Source organism: Ischnura elegans, chromosome 4, assembly GCF_921293095.1.
Source record: "Ischnura elegans chromosome 4, ioIscEleg1.1, whole genome shotgun sequence".
In the NCBI taxonomy this organism is placed as follows: Eukaryota; Metazoa; Arthropoda; class Insecta; order Odonata; family Coenagrionidae; genus Ischnura; species Ischnura elegans.
Window position 1 is genome coordinate 40,714,034 of NC_060249.1, and position 23,968 is coordinate 40,738,001.

At 36.8% G+C, this 23,968-nt stretch overlaps 1 protein-coding gene across 1 annotated transcript in view; it reads right to left on the minus strand.

Annotated features, from left to right (window-relative positions):
* Window positions 1–2,134: 2,134 nt before the first annotated feature.
* The window catches only part of LOC124157332 (protein arginine N-methyltransferase 9-like), a 44,355-nt gene continuing 22,521 nt past the window's right edge, over window positions 2,135–23,968 (minus strand). The window contains exons 9-13 of the mRNA XM_046531969.1: window positions 17,574–17,786; window positions 17,172–17,325; window positions 10,083–10,182; window positions 9,831–9,994; window positions 2,135–2,284 (exon numbers count right to left, since the gene is read on the minus strand). Of these exons, the coding sequence (XP_046387925.1) occupies window positions 2,150–2,284; window positions 9,831–9,994; window positions 10,083–10,182; window positions 17,172–17,325; window positions 17,574–17,786 (766 nt within the window). The 3' untranslated portion in view covers window positions 2,135–2,149. The remainder of the gene's footprint in view (window positions 2,285–9,830; window positions 9,995–10,082; window positions 10,183–17,171; window positions 17,326–17,573; window positions 17,787–23,968) is intronic.

Consider the following 23,968-nt stretch of genomic DNA (forward strand, 5'->3'; position numbering starts at 1 on the left):
ATTAATATTTATACACCGCTCTAAAGAGATATGCCTAAAAAATACCGAGTGCATAAAGTGGCATAGACTTCTAGGCCTCGCTCTATCCATATTTTTGCAGTAAGACAAAGGCCTTTTGATGGTACACTAATCAATTCTTGCTTGTGCCAAATTCACTAAAAATATCTTCGATTGTAGTTAATGATAGCTAAGCGGTTCATCACCCTCGAGAGATATCTGTCTTAATACCCAGCTTTTACTGCAGAGGAACTTTTTGGCCTTGCTATATCTGATTTTTCATGTAAAAACATAGGCCGTTTGGTGGTACAAACACTATCACTCACTATAACGTGATTCTCGCAATGTGCCATACTCGGTATACCAGACTTCCACTGTTACATCACACCCTGGAAACTACCTCAGTAGGTGTCAAGTGTGGATGTTAGGGTACCAACCATTTATAAAAAAAGAGAAGAGGAGATTTATAAGTTCTTAATGGCTCAGGGCAAAATAGAAATCCTGAAATTATGCTTTTGGCAACATATCCCCATCATTTTATCATTTTTGTCAGAGCGAAAAACTTAATGAGGTTCTAAGAGGTGTTCATCATGTTGCTCTTAAAGATTTTCTTAATTGTCCAAGTAATCTAAGCCTAGCAGGTAGCTCCAGTCACTAGCAGCTTCCAGACTAATCTCCCAGCATTTTTAACAAACCGTGCAGATTTCCTGTGTACTGTATCAATTTTTCAGATTAATCATTCGGCAGCAGAAAGAAAAAGTATAGTGGAAACTCAATGAAATGATATTCCATGGTGCACAAATAAACACTTTCAATGGTAAATTATTGTCTTGCTGGGGGAGCAGTTGGTCTTCCACAGTTACTCCAAATGCTTTGTGGTGTTCATCTTGTGATGTAAGAATTTGGGAATATAGATGCAGAGAACCTAAATATGTAAGTGGCTCAAATATAGGAAAATGAGCCAGGCTTCCAACATAAAACAGATGAGGATATTGCTTACACTACAACCAGTCAAGGTCAAATAGGAGAGGAAGACATAAGTGGGCAGTGGAAGCAGAGATGAGGGAAGTAGCAATAGCATGAGTTGCAGCCAGGGACTCGCCTGCATTGACATTTTTCTAGAGTATATGCAGCAATGGGAATACGAGTAATATGACATTATTGCCGCTAAAAGGCCATGGCAGGGTGAAGAAAGCTCTCAATGAGTCCTTGAAGCAATCTTTAATGCCAGACCATGCGCATGAATAATAATGAACTGTTTGACTAATGTGAATTAAGAACATACAAGAAATAAAATGGAAAGTTTTGATTATATATGCTTTCCAATTACATTCTTATGTTGTCCCTCCCCATCATTAGCCCGGACAATCAGGAGTTTACCTTACAGTGAAATTCAGTCAAGCAGTAGAAATAAAGTCAAGTAGCACCAATTCAGCACCACCCCACACTACACCATATTAGCCAGGATGGCAGCAAAATTCCCACCTCGCCACTCTCAAGGCTGTTCAACATGGGGCATGTCATTGTGAAGGTTAGCATTGAAAACATTTTTTAAATTGAAAGAGTGCGAGCTCGGAACTAGAGCAGAAGCAATTGTGTCATCTCACATCCACGCATTGTTGCATGTATTCTAGCAATTCACCGCTTTACAAGATGCAATTCTGACCTCGTCTTCATACATACATCCAACTATGCAATGACATGCTCCACGTAAAACGGCATTAACAAGGCAACCTTGATTATCAACTTTTCGCTGCACTTCATGAGTTATTCCCAGACCATAATATAATTCCCTTATATTTCTATGACTTCCAGTCCCGATTTTTATTTCCTAGCCTATTCCATGATTTCCTCACCTTTAATAAGGCTCACTGCAGCAGGAGACTAAGCAGTTTGTGCCTGACCAATTATGAGCCCACGCCCTGCCAATTTATGACCATCAGTCGTCTCCTAGTAGCCTTATATGTAGTTGATCTGCCATCATTCATGGATGAGGCTGGGTGTTACCCTTTGGAAAGTTATTCCATGGTGAATGTGAAAGCATTGATCATTGCAGCAATTCCCTTACCTCCATTTTTGGAGTAAATTGGTAATTTTAGAAAGGGTCACTCCCTCCGATCCTTAGACAAAATACTAATTTCTAATAAAAATTTTATTTTTCATCAAATTTCTTCCCTGTACTTTCAGAATGTTCATCTTCTTGAAATAGAGCACATTCCATGAATTGAAAACCAAGTAGTCCTTCATAATGCATGACTTTGACCAACAGCTTCTCGTTCGTGTTTATCTGAAAGTAAAAAGAAGATTAATGCTCCATATATAGGCAAAATAATAAAACATCTCAGCCTAATAATAAAATATTCTGCACCATGGAAGAATTTAGAAATTAAAGGCCTCCAAAGGCTTGTTGACCTCCAGGGTGTGTGGGTCATGTCATATGTGGGTCAAATGTCACTGGGCTTGTTCCGCACTATCTGGACAACCACGCATAACCATAGGGTTTTAAGGTTGAAGCCATAGAAGCCATTGACGAGAGCCAAATGGTCATGTGGGGTGTCTCAGACACCCCCAAAGATTCCCCTCTATTTCTTTGTAAAAGAGTATATTTTTCCAAAGGTTAACATCTCAATATGTACTTACAAAAAGCAGAAATAAGCACAATTGACAGCGGGAGGTATCGCCAGGTTGATAAATAGAAGCAAAAATAATAAATAATAAACACGAATAACTTAACATGTCTTAGAACAAAACAGAGAAACTAGAGGCAAGTGCATACTGAATAAATACCAGCATATAGTTAGAACTATAATTAATTGAAAAAGAATAAGTGTGAAATAATAAAATGTAATGTGTGACTTATTTTGCCGAACTTCAAACTGTTCATTAATGCCAATGCCAGGTTTTTATCCATAATATTTTTCCTAATTTTGAAAAGATGCATTATCATTACTATAAGCATAAATCGAAATGGCAGTGAAATTGCAGTTATAAAAAAAACCTGTAAATAAGTGAAAGAAACACGAGAAAGAGGTGAAAAAAAATTATGAGAGACAGTCCCAAACCCTCATCCTTCATTGTCCCAGCTCAAAGCATTGATCACTAGGCCACCGCGGTCACTAGAATGTGTCCATAATAAGTATTATTAAAACTAAGGGTGAAAACCGGTGCAAGTATGCAGTAAATGCACTTGAAATAATCATTACATCCTACATTCATAACCTAATGTTTATAGCCTCTTCAAGCATTACTCACGCGACATTCATGAGGTTCACAAGTCACATGGAAAAAGCCAATAGAAATATTTCATATCGTCGGTGTGGCCGAACCTCCTAGCAGACTTTTATAGCTACCTCTCATGGTCACAAATCGAATTTGAGCTCTGAAAATTGGCCTGTGTGTTTTTTTTCATATCTTTCTGGTTTCAAATAACAAAAACCAATTTTTATTTTTGAGCGTTCTCTCCTATTGTGATCAAAATAAGGTCTCAAGAGAAGACAAAATCATACATTAGATGATCTCCGCCCCCATGCGTAAGAAAATTTAAGGTGAGATATTAGAAACCTTTTCCTTTTCGACGTTACTACAGAATGGGTAATTACTCATCCCGCTATCATGCTAACAAATCAAGGTCACCGACCACCCCTATTCCCAAAAATATAATGCCACTGCTGATGCATACCACTTGTGTTTGTTTGCAGCGGTGCGCATAAGAATTGATTACCAAATTACTTTTACAGCTATAGCTACCAACTACGGGAGGCTATGACCGTCAGCGAAGGGCAAACAGTGCATTGTTTATCAGTTTAGAGATTCAATCTCGCATTCCTATTTAAATATAATTTTCCAATACTTAACGTTGCAAATAACATTTACGCTTAAACAACGTGAGGTAATTCTTAACTGAAGTTCTGAAGCACACTTTGCTAAATCCATTTCATTCGATATGTTGATCTTCCATAGAACCAATGAAGATCAGCAGGAGTTATACAGTCTCTTGAAGCAAATAAATCTTCTCTCACAGAAAATCTATTCCTTGACAAAACAACAGCCTCACCTTGCCAACCTGTCTAATGGCAAAATGATCACCTTGAGAGGTGGGAGCCTTCAGTGCAGACTCAGGCCAGTACGAAAAGCCTGACGAAGTGCGGCCATTAAAAATTCATTACTTCCCTTGTAATCAAGATAAAGTTACAATTCTTTCACCAAAAATACTTTTATAGTTTTCTCCAAATTTCACATGCAGCATATATGGACCTATACAGTAATATGCGAAAGTTAGCAGGCAATTGCTTTATACTTTTTTGCCGGCCTTGGTGGCAGCGGGGTAAAGCCCTTGCCTGCCAAACTAAAGGTCGTGGGTTCGAGTCCCACCAGGGTAAGTTATGCTTAGCCAGGGCATGGGTGTTTGTGTGCGTTTGCTTGTTGTATATTATCCAAAAACCCTGATACAACAGGCTGAATAGTGCTGTTTTCAGTGGTGTGGAAATAAATAAATAAATAAAATACCTCTGCAAAATTCCAGATTTTTCATCCGAAAGATATATAAACACACATAACAACGTTGAAACTGAGTTGAAACAATTTAAGTTGGCCAGAGTGGGAAAAAATGCACAGTATACATTTCCTGTGAATTTCAATGTAATACTAAGAACAGTCTGCTGGTAGTTGGATTAGGAAGATAAACTCGGAAAAGCCAAGCTACTAGCCGAAATTCATGGAAATATTTTTTATAACAATAGGGTAGTTTCCTTCATCAAAGAAAATGAAAGGCAATGATTACGATTCGTTACCCACCATTAGTGTATTCATAATTTACAAATTATTTGGTTTTAGAAATCCCAGTTTAGATGAATGGCAACAGTCAATTTTAACCGCATTTGAAAAAGGCCACATTAGTGCCCATGCGATGCCACTCCACGTGACGTCACAGGGACCTAATTTCTATATGAGTTGATAGGAGTTTTATATCGTCTGAGATTACCAATGCATGCATGAGGCACAGAGCACAGGGAAACATCTCTTTATAATCACCTACTAAAACTGCCTATGGTCAGAAAGTTTCCTTTGTTTGATAAGGTATTAATAATCCTTATTTAAGCCAAGCACTACCTCCTAGCAGTCTGCATCGCAGCGGCGCACATATCCTCGCCCCAAGGTCACCTCACCTGGCGATAGCAGGAACCAGAACGACCTCACACGGGCTTTTCCCAGCATTCATACTTATACCATTTTTCTGAACTGAAGGCGGCTGGGTGGAAAATAGCAAGTAGCCAATCAGAAGCGCTGCCCCTTCCAATTCTCCGTTCCCCTCCATCCCCTTCCCTTTTCCCCTACGCTCCCCTCCATCCGGCTGACCGGCGTTGTCAGCCTTGGGAGTAACGGTACTTTCGGGGGCGGCAGAACGAGCGCCAAAGCGATCTCCAAAGATTCGGCTTGGCAACACTGCCAGCTGGAGAGCGATGTTCACTGCTCGGAGTTCGGAGAGAGACTGCGGGCTCTTCCACACTTTCTCCTGTCGCTCTTCTGTGATTGGCTAGAAGAGTGGGCGGGTTGCAAGCACGCTCAAGGTCAGCCGCCTTCAGTTCAGAAAAATGGTATAGCGGTTGCATTTTCGCGTGCTTGAAAATTTTCACTTTTCATTTAATCGTGAAAAATAGATATCGTCATTAAAAAATCTATAAGCGTGAAATACGTACTCCAGTAGTAATAATCTTTCGATTTAGGCAATAAATAATAGGAAACCATCCTCTGGTTATGAACAAAATTGACCAACTATTTTCACCACTAAACGTCCCTGGCGAAAAAGAATGGTAACATTTGTGTAACCTAATGGTAACTTTTGAGTGTACCATTAGTGTAGGAAAATGGTAAACTCTGCGAAGGCTGTGTGTAACCATAGTGTACATAGTTATAACTCCAGTGTACAATCTGTGTAACTTTGTGGTAAAGTGGCCCAATCTGTGTAGGTTTTGTGTGTAACTTGTGTAACAATGGGCGCTGAATTGTGTACAGTGAGTACAGAGTCTGCAGTGGTACATGATGTGTACAAGATGTACACTATAGTACCATTTAGTACACAGGTGTACAATAATGGTAACAAGGGTACCATGCAATTAGGATTAAAATTAAAAACATAAATGCAGGAATGTTTAAAAATTAATCTTTATTGCTGTTTGAAGAAGAACTATAAATCATCAATTGTTGCCTCCTCTACTCCCTCTTGATGATCTTGATAGTTCCTGTTAAATGAAAAAGTAAAATTAAGAACATTTGTCAAGCAAAATTTTATAACTTGATAAAATGGACAAAAATTTGGTTTAATGCATAACATTACACTTTCTGTCAAAACAATCTTTCTTTTTTTTTAATGAAATGAAACAGTGGTTGAGAGAACCTTATTTTTCACAAAATTTTCATAAATAACAACCCCTTAAGTTACTGCTCTTATTTATTTTATCTCATACCATGTTGATTCCAGCCAACTTATATTAAGCCAATAGGTAAAATAAAATTTGAAGTAACTTACAAAGCCAGGCTCCTGAGATGTTCTTCTTCCCCAAGCCAGTGTTATGTCTTCCATTTAAATCGCTGGCCAGCTTTGACAACATGGTCATCACCTCTGCGGACTTTTGTGCAACCATTAATCAAACTCATTTGGTTATTAACAGAAAAATAAATTCTAGTAATTTTATGCATTTATATTATCACAACTCTATTTATTTTCTAACAGAATTTTAAAAGAAGCCACACTAATAAACAGCTTCAGAATACTTCCACAAAGATATCAAATTTAGGAAATTTAATATTGTTATTAAATATAACTTAAAAGTTAAAACACCAATTAACATAATATGGGAAAATTAATTACACACTAATGCTACAAAGAAGTGAGAACTGCACTACTGATTAGGATGATCAATATGATGGCCTTTCTTCTAGGCATCCCTAAATTTGTCATGTCTAAGCCAATGCTTTGTGTAATTTTCTAATTCCTTAGATGAAGCACTTAGGTGATAAAGTCGAACTGCATCTGTAAAAGAAGGGGTATTCTCTATGACAATGATATCAACAACATGTAGTCCAATTAATCATCATAGGTAATTTATAAAATTTTTGAAGGATCAATTTATATGGAAAATAAGGAAGAGATGTGTTAGACAATAACTTATGTAGTGGGGATGAAGAGCTTAATAAGAAGTAAGTCTTACTGAAGGAAGGGATAGATGTTTTTTGGGGTGTTTTCACAAAGAAATATCCTTTTGATTTAGAATTGCCTCAGATAGTATCTCTCCTCTAATGATGAAAAAATGTAATACAAAACTTACCAAAAATTATTGTTTTCAGGCCAAGCTCAGAAAATACTCTTTTATTTTTGTAGCCTATCCAGCTATAGTTGGCTTCCAAGATGTCTTTCATGACATACCGGATAGTTCGTTAAAATCATTTATTTAGAAGTGTTGCCTCCAATTAGGGCCAACTCGGAAATCTGCAATGAAATTAACAAAGTATATACATTGTAATCTTCATTTCAAAGGTAGATGCGTCAAGTCTTTCACAGAATTGTAAATATTCATGATGATAATATTTTATAGGAATCTGTCGCATGAGACATTTTGTATAACAATAGTTTCACCAGCAATATTGCCAGCATCTTCAGGTCTTATTGACAATTCAGTTATGTCCTGTTATGTACACTGCATTCACAAACTGACATCCAATATATATTAAAACCAGTTGAAATATTATTTTCCGAAGATATTATTTCTGCCCCAATTCCAACTTCTACTGAAATTGCCAGCAAATTGTGAAAATTGATAACATTATAACTCTTTATGACTTTCACTGCAATTTAGGCATTCGTAAAAAATGTACTGAAGCACAAATCAATACCTAAATGATAATGATCGGAGAGAGTTAAATTGATGGCTATGTTTTGAACAGCTTATTAATTATTATAATTCTTCGACGTATTTCCAATGGTTATACATTTTCAAGAAAAAACTCTTCGTATACGATTTAATTGAGATTGAGACTGATACTTTAATGCCATAACTAACTGCTAACAAAGTGGATTCTTCTGCGAGAACCCTGATATTTCCACTTAATCGGTCTGAATGGATTGTATTTTTACTATGGCCGCGAAAGCAAAGATCATGCTAAATTGTAATTAAACTGTGAACATAGTAATTAATAATCTTAAATACTTATTGGACAGAAATAAGTGGTTCATTAATCGTATTAGTACATACGAAAGATTACATGCACAACCTCGGTGATTTACTAACGAATAGAAAAAATGTTCCATTTACTTACATTGACATGGTCAGCTCAGCAGATATGTGTTGATGCTGACAAGGATATATTCTTATATCTCTCTTCGTGCCGCTAGGATCCACTTTACCCGGTAATTCAGTACACAGAAACAGACAGGAACTTAATCCGGCGTCGATTTAAAAAGTCCCTGAAATAGTATTCTACCAATTCCTTTTTGCCAGTCTTCATTGCGAAACACGGATTATTTACTTCTTCCATTGCGTACTTCAACGTAAATTTGCTTGTAAAATAAGATTCTTCAGCATAGCTTAATTCGCAGTCACAAAATACAGTAGCTGCGAATGTTTCAGTGCGACGGCTGCTGGGACATGGTATGCAAGATGGCCGCCGGTCGCTTTGGCCTTTGGCGCAAGTTTCAAAATACGATATTTAATCCTTTATATTAAAAAATAATAATTACATAATATAATGGTATCGCGACACAGTGGTAAAATTGTGATGACATTTGTGTCCCCAAAAATAGTGATTGATGTTTATATATTGAGTACACTTCTGGTGCATGAATAGACTGGTAACTCAGTTGGTACAATCTGTGTAACATCTGATGCATCACATTGAGTACGGCTGTGGTATCAATGATGTAGAGGATGTACAGACTGTACGATTTGTGTAACTTTGTGAGTAGAAAAGTGTAGTAAATGTGTAATTTTACATAATGTACCATAGTTTTACACATATTTGTTACACAGATTTTTCGCCAGGGGTAGCGACCTTTTTATGCTTCAGAATATATTTTCAGGCTTGAGGAACAAGCAAATTTAAAAAATTGCAAAAAATTCTTCCAAGCAATCTACTTTAATTCTTCCAGAACTACATAAAAATATATATGATATTTGTGCATGCGGAGAGCCGTCTATACATATATACTTTCTCTATGATATGGTCCACTATTTATCAAGGTGCCCTCCAGGGTAGCAAAGGTGTAAACCACTGATTGAAACATATAAGTTACCATCTATAGGATAGTTAAAACAAGTTTTATAACTCTAAAATCTAATTTTAATGAATGGAGATGACAGAAAAATGAAGAAAAATAGAAAATTTGCCATTTTATAGGGTGGAGGTCTGGTGTGATTCACTGGTCATTCCACAATCTCTGTGTTAATTATTGTAAACCTCTGCAAATTGATATTTTCCTATCACTTTCAACGATTGCTGAATTTAGCTGAGAAATCTGAGAGGGCAGTGTCTTGTGGCAAGTTGAATTGCCATGAAATGACCAGCAGTTCATCCAGGAAACCAATTTTTACACAACATTGGCTGTGGGAAAGAAAGTCCCCTGGACCGGGAATCAAGTCATGGAGCTTATGGCTTAGGGTCACTGCGCAGACCACTGCAAATCCATGTTCCTCGAATCCCATGAAAATTCACCAATTTAGATGTTTGGCCCTTGCGGTTCATCAAGAATGGCAACTCCATGGAGAACCGGCTTCAAAGAAGCCACCAATATCATTACTAAAAATAAATAAGAGGACACAGAACGTAAAGCACAAACTTACCTCAATTTCTGAAGGAAGTAATGAAGCAACTTGTTTACAGTGGCTATCAACACCATAACTGCTGACATATATATCATCCAGGATCTTGATCTCATACCAATGAGCAATGGCATTCACAAAACATTTTTCAGGTACTGTCCACTCCACAATTCTGGTATATTTCGCTGGTTTACATGGAAAATTAATGGTTTTGTCAGTATTGAATGACTACATATTTCACAAACTCAATACCAATGAAAACTCACGACATACTTTTTGAAAAATTTTTAATATCCAAATCCAAAACTTGCAATGGTTGACCACGGCCATCACTCTTGAGGACATTCATATCAACATCCAAATGCTGAGAAACCTGATTAATAAAGCATTAAAAAAGATCAGCAGACATTTAAAAATTGCAATAAGCTTGAAAAATTCCTTGCCACAAAGGAAAAGTAGAAAAACAAGATCAAGCATGATTTGTATGCAAGTTTAAGGGGCCAGGAATCTGTAAACCAATGATTATAGAGGATCAACTTAAAGTTGATACATATAACACTTTTATTATTATACCTCACTTTGACTAATCATCTCAGTTGACCAAAAATGATCTTCCAATGTATCAGCGCCAACACAGGCCAAATGAACAAGACAACTGCCCTTCAGGCCATAGACCAGTTCTCAAGGGTAAAAAAAAAACTGTCAAAAGTTTGAAACCAACAGATGAAATGGAAATGCCCCCAGGTTGGTTTGGCACTAAGTGTGGATTTCAACTATGTGATTTTCAATATGAAATCATCTTTTCCAATGTAATTATGCAACATAATAATAAATTCTGCACCAAATAAAACAATGAGAGCACTTATTTTGAATTATGTTACAGAACTCGAAGCATAAAAATGTCAAAATAGGTAAAAGAAACAAGTTATATGACTCAGCCACAGCTAGACTCAGAATCCAATGAAACGTTATTGGCAATTTATTTGCAATGAAACATTCTTATGATCACAAACAGCAATGACATAATCACTGACATACATATCTAAATTTTCCAGCTTTCTGATGACAAACTCTAGCCATAAATTCTACCACAGCAGTAGGAAAAAACGTGCTTTTGAGGTTGTATACAGCAGAAAAGGAAAAAAAGGTGAGTTTATAGTTGTGTTGCGGGTGGCCCATCATTTACAAGGATGATGACCACACTATGGTTATCTCTATAGATAGGTATAAAGTTGTCCAAGCAATGGAAAATGGCCATATATCTGGAATACATGGAGTTTGAATTCCACTAATTACCATAAGTGAGATGCATTTGCATAAAAATATTATCTGTGTGACCAAACATATCAATGAAAATGTTTCTGTTGTAGTTGAAATAATGACACTTTTAGACAAATATCCTGACAGAAGATATGAATTAATTTTGTAAAAAATTAAATTAGTATTGTCGAAAAGCATTGGTACTTTTGCTGGGCATCACTGTTACCCAGACGGCACAAGAATTTTACGTATCTGGATATGAGGGTGGACCATTAAGATATAAGAAATCTCACTTAGGAAATTACTAAAAAGGTTTTGTTTCTTTATTTCCTTTAGTGACAAACGAAGATAAAAGAGGACTGGCAAATTCATATGCATCGATAAAATTGTATCTCATCGATAAAACTGTATCCGACCTGGGACAATTTTCTTTCCCGGGTGGTATCATATCCTCCTAGAAAGAAGGCCCGATCACAAGCCTTTGGAGATCGCATTGTTTACGTTACGTCTCACCACATTTCAGGGATTTTTGTGGTTGAGTAGGAGAAAAATAGAGTGTCTGGTAATGGTGAAGTTTCCCTTCTTCTTTAATTTCATTCACTGGGCTTCAGAAACGTGTCTGTGCATTATTTTTGTTAAAAATGCCTTTCGTGTGTGTACTGGCGGGATGTGAAGGAAACTCTGGGACACGGTTCAAGCTTTTAGCTTTCCAAAAGATCCTGAGTTGAAGAAGAAGTGCATTTGGGCGACAAGAAGAGAAAATTTCACCCCTACGAAAAACAGTAAGGTATGTACTCTTTCTCGCTGTAAGTATTTGGATGTAATTTTAAGTTAGAAGTGGCTTTGGGATGTTGATGCATGACTCCAGCAGTGAAGGTGATGATTTAAAATATTGTAGCAGCAATTCATTTGAAAATTCTTGCATTTTAGTTGTCTTTTTTTGTATTGTTTCATTCGGCAAACATGTGGTTAAAGGAGAAACTAGGAATAAGCAGCCAAGTTTATAGAATCGAATATTCTTTCTTAGCTTGCCCTATGGTGTGTTATGCGTTGGCTTTCATCATTTCAAATTATCTTATGCTATAGTTTAAAATAAAAAAATATTGAGGTATACAATTATTTACCATATTTACTAGCCTAGTAATTTGATTTCTCATGTAGAAATGCCAAATATTGGAAATGATGTGTCCTTGCAAGTTAGATGGTATTTTTTTATTTATTAATTTTAGATGTGTGAGCTTCACATCACACCTTGTGGTATCAGAAAATAATCTATGGCCTTGGACGAGAAGGCGGGGAAAAAATTCTTGTTGAATTGAAGGTGCCCAGATTGGATGAAGGTGCTTCACTGTTACCTATCATCAAGAAGACATACAGTGGAACCCCGATTTATCGTTCCCGCATTCATCGTTTTCCCGCATTCATCGTTCGCCGCTCCTGGTCCCAAATTAAGTTCTATAAAGACAATGTAAATTTTTCCCGCATATATCGTTCCCCGAAGTATCGTTTTCCCGCATTTATCGTTTGAAGATCGCGGTCCCGTCGTATAATTTTCCCGCATTTATCGTTTGACGAAAATGAGACGAAGCGTTTACATCGTGTTATTTATGGCTAATAACGACAGACACATAGTTTGAATCTTCCCCAGGAGATTGAAATATGATAGGTAGAAGCTGAGTGCCGTGGGATAGTCACATTATCGCATTTCCCAAGATCCGGTATCCCCCTCCATTCAGCACTCACCTCTCCCCGTCTGAAGCTTTCCTCTTCTCCGAAATAAAAAAAGGTCCCAGCTCGAGCAGGGATCGTATTACGAAGACCTTAGCTTCGAAAGAAAATATCAAGTTACTCGAGAACAAAAGAAACCTTTTTCAAGCTTCCCCCTTTCTCGATGGCTGACTTTTTTTTAGCTGACTCCCTTCAAGGATCCCCACCTCTGGATGTCAACTGCTGAATGAATCACCTATTAGCCCAAAAGGTGTGTAAAAATGAATTTCGGCAATTGGTATTATACTTCTATTATATTGAGATATTAGTGATGTGCACGTAATTCAAAAAAGAATGATACCAAACACGACGTATTTCTAACGTTATTTAACAATTTTAAGCAAGGAAATAGTTGGAATAATACGATGGTATTTCTGGCGAATATCGATATCCTCGCAGCTGATAGTGAGCTTCACGGCAGTTGATGCGGATTTTTTTCTAAAACAGGGCTACAGGGTCTGGTTACAATTTACGAGTTATGTAACGTATGTATGTTACGAGTAAGTTTCACCTGTCTGAGGTGCTAACGAAGCGATGTCTTTTCAGGATATTTTGTTTCTCCCTCCTAGCAATCTGAATTCATCTGCTCATCCAGAGCTACGCAACTTATTGTTATAAATGAGTGGGTAAGTTGCCTTCTCCATAGAATAAAAAAATTTGCGCAGCCTTACAGTCATGCTTCACCCTCTGCAGTAAGCTCTGCTTACGCCGTACGCGATAGCATTAGTGCCGAACTTCACCTCGTACGAGTAGTTCCGTACTTTCCAGGGTGGGTTGACTTAAAACCGGCGAGTGTTTTCCGTGTGTGTTCAATAGAGTCCGGTTTCATTTTTATTAGTTTTATTCTTTTTCGTCTTCGGACCATGGCCCTTCCGAAGACACAAGTGAGAACTTTAAAGATAGAATGAAAATAATTGAAGACGAAGAAAATCCGGGCTAGAATGCGTGAATATTACAGCACGCCTCGGTATGTCCGCTAGTACATGACGGCAGGGGTGGGGGTAGAGGGAGATCCTTGGTGAAAACAAGAAGTGGGATGAAGCCGAGGATCAGGTGGGCGTGCCGCTGATGATTAACACCACATTGCCTCAATCATATTAAAAGTTTAATTGCAAGAAAGGAACATTTCAAATAATAAACTATTTTTGGCCTTCTTGATACATCCTATAACCAATCACTGCGACGGCGAAATCAGATGTTTGAGGCATAACACGCACATTTCTCTCGTAAATACGTGTACTTGAAATGGCATTTGATGGATAAGAATTTTTACGTCGAACAGAAATGCATAATAGCAGTGAAAATTCCGAGTGGAGTGAAACATTTTTTTAGCAAGGCTTAAAAGTTCCTTCAGGATATTTGAAAGAGATATAATCCGAACCAACAATATGACCTCAGTGTTTCGATAAAGGAATAATATTCCTGTAATTAGCAAACATCTTTTTAGGATCCATTAATGAATGTCATAATTCGCAAAAATCCAGAGTTTCCTGGGACATGGGCAACCCGGACAAACATTCCCGCATTGATCGTTTTCCCGCATTCATCGTTTTTTTCATCCATCCCCCTGAAAAACGATAAATCGAGGTTCCACTGTATTGTGGCAGAAGTGACATATAGATCTATAGTGGATGTGGATTTGTTTTGTGCCAGTGGATGCTGTGATAGTGGACGTTCATCGGAGAAAGTATTGAAGATAGTTATTATGTATCGGCCAGTCCTCTTTTAAATAATTTTCTGTTCGAAAGAGAATAAGAGTAATTGTTTTGCCAAATTAGATGTGGGTTAGAAGAGAAAATTGGAAATATTATTGTGATTAACTAAAATACGTAATATTTGTATTGTATTTCTGTGGTTTTTTCTTTCCTGCCTCTTAAAATTTCTTGTGGTGATGACTTCATGTAAAGTAAATATAAGATCGGAGGTGCGATCTAAGAGATATCATGTTTTATTTTATAAATGTTTATGCTGGTGATTTGGCAGGACTTTCATATTTTTTAATAGGTTGATACATCTACTGAAGTGATATAAAGACTTCAAATCTTCATCCTCTCATCCCAAATAATTTTTCAAATACTTTAGCGCCTGGTACGAGTACGTTTTAGTGGCTGAGGCTGAACTACACGTAAATTTTTGCTTGCATTTTGATGAATTCAATCATAATAATAGCAGATGTGTCAACAATCTTGTTTCAATGGCAATTTTTATTGAAGAAGCTCAGCCGCAAGGATATCGAGTTTTGCCAGAACGCTACGTCTCCCTCGTATTTTGACATTTATTTCCTTGCGTAAAATGCTTAAATCAATTCAGAAATATGTCGTGTTTGGTTTTATTCTTTTTTAAATTACCTGCGCATTACTAATTATATTTCAATCCAATTAAGGTGTAATATCAATTGCCGAAAGTCATTATTAGACACCTTTTGGGCTAATAGGTGATTCATGCAGCACTTGACCTCCAGAAACTGGGAACTTTGAAGCAGGTAGGCTGAAAAAGGTCAGTGGGTGAGAAAAGGGGGGGCGCAAAACACGTTCTATTGTTCTCGTGTAACTTGATATTTTTTTCGAAGCTAAGGTCTTCGAAATATGATCCCTGCGCGAGCTGGGAACTTTTTTTATTTCAGAGAAGAGGAAAGCCTCAGAGGGGGGACTACTGCTGAATGGAGGGGGATAGTGGATCTTGGGAAATGCACTAATGTAACTATCCCACGGTACTAATGCAGCAGTTGACCTCCAGAAATGGGGAACTTAGAAGCTAGGCAGAAAAAGGTCAGTGGGGGAGAAAGAGTGAAGGGTGAAACACGATTCTATTATTCCCCTGTAACTTGATATTTTATTTTGAAGCTTTTCATGAACCCTACGTGAGCTGGGACGTTTTCACCTTTTGTTTGATTTCGGAGAGGAGGAAAGCGTTGGAGGGCGAGGGCTGATGGATGGAAGAGGTAGCGTATTTTGGGAATTGTGCTACATGGATGGAGGGGGTAGCGGATTTTGAGAATTGCGCTACGTAGTTACTATCCCACGGCACTGAGGTTCTCCTGGTGGGGGAAACGGGATTTTCGGATTTTTTCACCCAATCATTTTTGGTTTCCCACGTCGAACTCTTTTCACCGCTCTAATCCACGATTTTGATGTAGTTCGTCAACCTATGCACAACTGTTGCCTATAACAGCGCTACATGCACTAAACGACTAGTTCTTTACAATTTTCCGAGTCAACTACCAATGACAGTGTGCGACAGTGTAAGGCGCGAAATTCAAAGTATTCGAGAGCGTACCTTTAGCATTATTTTTCGAGACCTCTAATATCGAATACTTTTTAGTATTCGAGGTATTCGCGGATACTATTCGCACATCTCTAGAATTTACTTTTAATTAACAAAACTACTTGAGACCTTGTGTCTCTCACAGAACTTCCAATTCCCAACGTTCATTGCTGGCGTCGCTATTGGCGCTGCTGTATTCCTGCGTGCTTTGTATCCTTTCGTACGCACTTCCTAGTGGACATTGACATGCTTCGTACACGCTTCGTTGACAGGCAGTGCATGGATAGTATCCATTGACGAAAAGCGACAGAGCGGCGTAGTATCCCCTTGGTCAATGAATGCTATCTAGATACAAATTATGTCGGTGCTGTGCCGTCTGGGTATCTTCCAAGGAATTCGAGCCAAAATATGGCTTCCTATTTAGAATGCATGCATAGACACAATCTCTAGATATTATTACATTAAAAAAAATTAATTTAAGTTACTTCCATATTTCAGAAGTACATTTACATATTTGCAAGATTTACAATGGCATATCCCCTCACAAATGCCCTGACCAGAATCTTATTACATTTTTGAGTCATGGCTTTATACAACACAAATTTTTGCTCCTGCAATGATGTAACTTATTCATCGACTACTTACGACAAAATCAATGATAACCTGTCTCAAACAGTACATTATAGGGAGATTTCACAACAACAATTCTGAAAACTGTCCCTATGTACATAAGGAAGTATATACCCTGAAAATTAAAATATGATTCCAACAAAATACCTATAGAAATGAAAATAAAATTTTGGTTGAAATACACTTGAAAGTCTTTCACTGGTCTCAATGGGATGATCAGTCCAATCCAACACATTAAAAGAGGTTACCAATTTCGAAAGTTTTCAGGACAAATTATGGACAGTTTCAAATCTGCGACTCATTTAAAAGGAAAAAGAGAGTTTTTCACAATTTAAGCCTGTTTCTTTTCATACACAAGGTCTATAATAACAATTTAAAAACTAGTTCTAACATATTTTTAACACAATTCGTTATACAAGGGTAATTACTTGTAATCCTTACCTTATAAACATTAATGAATTCTGAAATGCTATAATTACAAACATTTTCATCACTCAGGACAGCTGACATTTTTCCAAGCCACATGGAAAACAGCAGTTGGGCAACAACACAAATTCTTTCTGGTAAAATCAGCCCATTTGGCTTGAGCATTTGCCTGAAAAAAAAAGTTCAAACAAATTGACAAGTACATCCAGGCTAGAAAATAAAATCAGCAAAAATTTTAATATAATGCCGCAATAGTTGGTAGGTTAGGCAAATTTTTCACTATCTTCATTGACAATACAAGAGGTTGTAGGTATCTGAATTGATACTGTAGTACTGATTAAACTACATAAATACTTATTTGACATGTAATTATAAATTGTATTCTCCAAAATAAGCTAGAAAATGTTATGTAATTACATTAATGATGGCAGCTTTGTGATTGCTAACTCTTGAAGTTCCCCAGTTGAATCCACCAAATCAACATATATGACATCAAATTCTCCTTGCATGGTAGGATCTAGCTGACACATCACATTTTGTTTTTTTATTCCATTCAGTGATGCAACCTCTTTTAAGATTAGCTCATTGCTAGATATTTGAGATTCTTCACCAGAAGTACACCACACAAGTCTAGAAAAAAATTAAGCAGAACTTTTTAAACAAAAAATTAGAACACAATTATGGTTAAATGTTTTACATAAATATACAGCAAACTTTTTGGATGCTTAAGAGAAAAAGAAAAACTCCTGTTTGATGATTTGTAACACTAAATATGTATTTCTCTTTAACAAGTAATTCTCTTTACAAATGTTTACAGCAAAATGTAGTGAAGGTGACATTTCATGATAATATACACCAAGACGTGAAAATCAATATTGGAGGCAACATAATCCCTAAGGAATATATAGATTGTTACATTACAAAATACAAAGAGGCCATATTCAAACACACAAAAAAACTACCAATCCCTCTTCACAGGTTAGGTTCCATCAATACAGTAAAACTTTGATTTTACGCAGTTGGAGGGACCGAAATATGGGAAATAGTAAAATCAAAGTGTGTAAAATCAAGAGTTGGTATTGAGGAGGAGTGTAGTTTTCAGGATAACACTTGCTCATTATTTTTAGAATGCTTAGTCATACACTTTTGTATAGTTCTGATTTAAAGCCAGAACCGGGACCAGAAAATGTCTCTTAAGTGAGGTTTTACGGTAAAAGAGCATGAAATCCTTTTCAATCGTGTCAGATATGTTTCCTGGATTCAATTACTCATTTGGAGGCAAGAAAATGAAGCCTAATAATCTTATTTACTCACAAGCAACACCTTAGATGACGTGTTACCACAGCAACACCACAGATGATGTATTACCTTAAGAGAAACAACGTTGCATTCCTGAACAATGTTTCCCATGGTTGAACAACAGGATTGAATTGCTAGCATTTTTGGCACTAAGATTACTTCTGTTACCCAGGAGAAATTTTGGAATGGTGATACTAAATGCTCGCAGAGAAGCTAATTTTCGAAAATATTCTCATTAAAAGTAGTTTTCAGGATATCCGTTTAACCACCTGCAGACAAACAAAGATTGGAGATTGAAGAAATGATATATCTGAGGATAGTAATCCAAATTAACCCCATTAACAGGGAGCAAAATTTCGCTAATACATCACAAAGGCTTTACACCCTGTGGGCCTGGGTTCAAGTCCTGGTAGTAGCATAAACTTATCAGAGATGGCCCCATCCCTACTTGAGTGTAATGTGGAGGGCACTTCCAGTGCACCACTCTGTCCAGCAGATAAGACATTAAGTCCTGGTCCCTTTTGAGCCTATCATTATAACCTGGCTAATGCCAACATAGGGTTCCTATCCCCCCAGCCCTTACTTCATGGCGCTAATGACCCCAGCTGTTGGTTACCTCCTTCCAAATAGCATAACATAGATAATACGGAGCACACAGGACCCGGGATATTCGGAAATTCAGATTTTTCCGGTGTTTAGATCACTTTTTTAAAGTTTATTATTAAAAATTATTAATAGTCCGGAACAAAATTATTAATAGTCCAGAACAATTTTCCCTTTTTATAATTTTTATGCATTAAAAAAGCATTTTCCCATGAAATTTTAGCATTAGTAGATTGAATCTACCGGGTATAGCTTCTGTCAGCATTCTTCCGCGAATTCAGCACCATGACCTTCGACTCACAAGCCATGTGACTCATCTTCACGTAAAATTTTGCTTCCCCATATCTGATAACAACACCGGACACTTTTTGTATTTCGATTTAATGGTGCTAAGCCATTCCTGAGTTTAAAGGGACTGCCTTATCACTCACATCTTGAATTTGACTTCAACGATTACATGACGATTGACGAAGAGAGTTATTCTCCGAGGGCTTAAACTCCTGTTCCGTTAAAAATAAATGCTTGCCACCTGGCGGAGTTTAGGTAATAGCTATTCAAGTTCCAACCATGTTTCATTAAAACTCAATGATAATGAGATACAAGTTGAGTCAGTTCTGATAAGCTCGCCACTCAAGCAACTTTCCCTCGCCTCCATTCGTCCCACAGATGTGAGGTTAGCCCGCGGAATGAGACAACGCATGCTGCTTTTACCATCGTTTTGAATCACCATCGACTTACCTCCATACTAGAAGTATGACTTTTTTTTTGGATCACCTTCGAAGCCAAAATTTTGGCACAGCAGGATTTTTAACGACTCATTTCGCTGGGGCGACGGAAAACATAGCATTGGCAAAATTCTAGAAAACTTTCCGCCAGGGATAGATATTCCAAAGTTCATAATTCCGGATTATCGACCATCTACTGTAATTACAATAAATTTGTTATAAACAGCGTCGATCAATAAGTCGAATAATAAACGAAAGGTGATAATGTTAATATCTCTGGCGATCATCTCTCTCAAAAGTAGTTACGCATACACGGCGACTGCCATGTGTTTTAGGTTTTGAAATCCTTCAACGGAGAATTTGAACTAAGAGTGATATTCGCGTTCGTAAAGGAGGCTGAAATATTACGGAGAGGGTGCAGAGGGAAGCAATAATTAGATTCCCGATGTTTTTAGTTTCACGCTCAACAGCGCGACGTCATTTTAACCATTGCTGTATTCATTTTTGCAACTCATTGAGACGATATAATAACCTAACTTCATATTGCTCCAGTCGGATTTTCAAAACAAGCCGAAAGACAACTGTGTAGAATCAAGATTAGCGGCCTCTTTGAGGCTGCGGCACAGAGTAGATATATATCCCTACTCTGTGGCTGCGGTTATGCTGCGCAAAATCGAAAAACTGCGTAAAATCAAGAAAAAATGTGAAATCGAAGTTTCACCATTGCTATTCCCTGTGCTTTCCGGCCGGACTTGAGTGTCGCTGCGTAAAAACGAGACTTATGTAAAATCAAAGCGTGTAAAATCGAAGTTTTACTGTACATGGTAAACACCACACAAATATGTACATTTGTATTTGCCATGACTGTGAAATGGATCATAAGCATGGGCCAATGAAAAAACTGATCAGAAAATAATAGAATACCGATGGCTAAGTTCTAACAACACGTACATATCTCAAAATTTGGCTGGTCTGAGTTAATACTGCTACTACTGTTAATAAACAATAAAACTCAAGCAAAAACAACCCTTTGTTTGCAAATGTATGCTTCTTATTCAGTTTTATGTGTTTTTGGTTTTTAATTTCAATTAAAATTATATACAATCAAAAAGATAAACCTTTTTTTTTGCTCTCCTGAGAAGTTGCTATTTTTGAGATACGTGTTGTTATAACCTAGCCATTAATATGGTGCATGAAAAGGATTCTACAGATCAAATGGATGGATAAAGTGAGAAAAAAGGCAGTAAATAATCAATGGGTGAAGACAGGTCATTTTGGAGCACCAAACCTCAAAGAGGAACATGACAAGTTGGCAATATCATGCGATACAGCAATTACACAGAAAGCATAACAGAGTGAAAAATAAATGGAAAATCTCCTCCAGGAAAATGCTTACAGATGAGTAAAGAACGAAATGAGGAAAAAATTTATCACTGAGAAGTAAAGGAACTAGCTTAGGATAAGGAGAATTGGTGGGCTACAGTAAACTACCCTAAGGATTAAAGCACTGACTAAGGTACACAATTTCCAATGTCAATGAATGTTCAAATAATGTACCACCATGTAATCCAAGTGTGGGGAGGAATGAAAATATTTCCAAGACATCAAGCATTTAAATTGGCTGCTTACGATTGCATTCAAAAGTAAACTTACAGTTTCACTATACAGTTCATTGAAATGGATGAACTATACAATTTTAATGATTTTTCGCTGAAGTAGCCAAAGCAACACCATAATATAAGGGCGTACAAGCAATGCTTCTTTCTTGAAGTCGATTTGACAGAAAGTAACCGCCAGATGATCAATTTGTGCTTACCATCATCAATAAAGATTGAAATAAATAATAAGGTAGGTGAGTCACCAGCCAATTTTTGTGGGAAAAGAGGAAGGACAATAGAGAGAGGAGAGTAGGTCAAGTAATTTGTGGTTGACAGGGATGGGGGTTGAAGAGGAAAAAGTGGATTAGGAACATAGAATGAAGGAGATAAGAAATAGGAAGTGAGGGGAAAACCTTCAAGATCAACACCAAACATAAGGCAAGTCAAACTATAAATAGTGATACATATTTCACTTGTAAAATATGAAACATATTCTTATATAGTAGAACAAAAGAGATGAAATGGGTTATGTGCAATGGCTGAAAGAGATGGTTCACTTACAATAAATATTCTTCTAATGAATAGTAGGGGTGTTTCAGAAGTTATTTTTTTACTATAAATTTTAAGATACATATTCAAATTGTTAACATTTTTTAAAACAGACGGCAATATATTGTAAATAGACATGATAGTATGGACTGTGATGGGTGAGACAAAGGCTATTTCTTTTATAGTGTACATAAGTATGTTAACGTGTGTAAAGATTATGTTCCTGATTATTAAGGGTAAATAATTTGGGATGGGATTTGGCAAATGTGACAGATTCTAAGATTAGTATACAGGAAAGAGTCAATAGGTTAAATTTCTTAAAGTAGGGTTTGCAGGAAGTTTTGTTTGAGATTCTGGCAATTGTTCTAACTACCCTTGTCTGTAGTTTAAAAATTCTATCACTGTGACAAGATGTACCCCAAAATAGGATACCATATTTGATTCTAGAATATATTTATGCATTATATTCTACAAGCAAAATATTGGTATACTGTTTCATATAATTTTTTTAATAAGTAAATGTGTGAATGTAACTGCTTGGACAAAGCTTCAACATGATTTGACCAGTCAAGGATATCTGTTAAGTTTAAACCAAGGAATTTCATTTCTTTACTGTGTCTGATATGCAAATTATCTATCTTGATTGTTGGATATTCAATCCTTTTTTGATATGGATGGAATATGACATAGGAAGTTTAGGTAAGATTCAGTAAAATGTTGTTTGGGGATGTCCAGTTGTAGCCTGATCCGCTGCAGATTCAATTAGCTTTAGAGAGGGGGCAATGAGTATGTGATTAGTGTCATTTGCATAGGTAACTAACTTGCCTACATTTATCATACTTGGAAAGTCATTTGTGTAGAGTAGGAATAACAAAGGGCCAAGAATGGATCCCTGTGGGACACCCTTGGTGATGTTTAGTGGTTGGGACTTTTATGTACTTAGATTACCATCTCGAAGGTGGTATTTTAATTCTACATATTGCTTCCTATTGGAAATGAATGACATTATCCATTTTGATACCACTCCATTAAGTCCCATTTCCATAAGTTTTTTCTGGAGTATCTGATGGTCGACTGAGTCAAATGCCTTGGACAGATCATAGAAAAGACCAATTATGACTTCCTTGTTGTTTATGGAATCATAAATTGACTGGAGTAATTCAAATAGCGCTGTGATTGTGGATTTACCCTTTTGGAAGCCATGTGAGTAAGTAAGTAAACATGAGTCACGGTCCTTTCCACTACTAAATTTCATATTCCTTTTTGTCCTCTCTATCTATTGCCCTTTTCCTTATCCTCACAAATTGGCTAGTGATACCAACCTTCTTATTTATTAAATTCTTAGGCCAAATAAAAGAGGTCCCTACATTGTATGGAAATGATACGGATTTAAATGACTATTTCGGTCCTTATTAGAGATGCGTTGAATAATTTTTTCCAAAATCAAATATTAAGCTCAAATACTGAATTCAACCTCGAATATCAGAATAGAATAATTTAATGTCACATAAGATATAAACTCTAGCTAAAAGTATTTTTCCCATTTCTCTGGCTATCGAATTATTTCATTTGGTATGTATTTTTAGAGTCACTTTCAAAAGTTTTAAGAAAAAGTTTGTGACACCACTTCTGCTTCTCAAGGAAATTTAATTTCCCTTGCTCCTTTTGCTATTCTTGGCTTAGGCTTGGCTACACGTCACGAACATTTCATGTGTTCGTGAAGATACATGCACTCAAAGTGAGAATTTACTTCATTATTCCAAATTTGTCATTCTGATTCGATATACATTGGATTTAATAATTATTCTGTGCACATTTACTGCGTTCTTACTCCAATTACCACAATTAGTTAATGTATTACGTGTTATAAGACTCATAATGCAAGTATGTGGCTGCTGTGGCCTAGAGGAGATGTTTTGCTGTGAAGGTATTAGTTCTTGGATTGTGCCCCCATCCCAGGATACTTTACTAACAATTCATTCAGCTCCTTCACTCTGTTTGTATTTATTTACAGGTTTCTAATAATTGTAAATTCAAT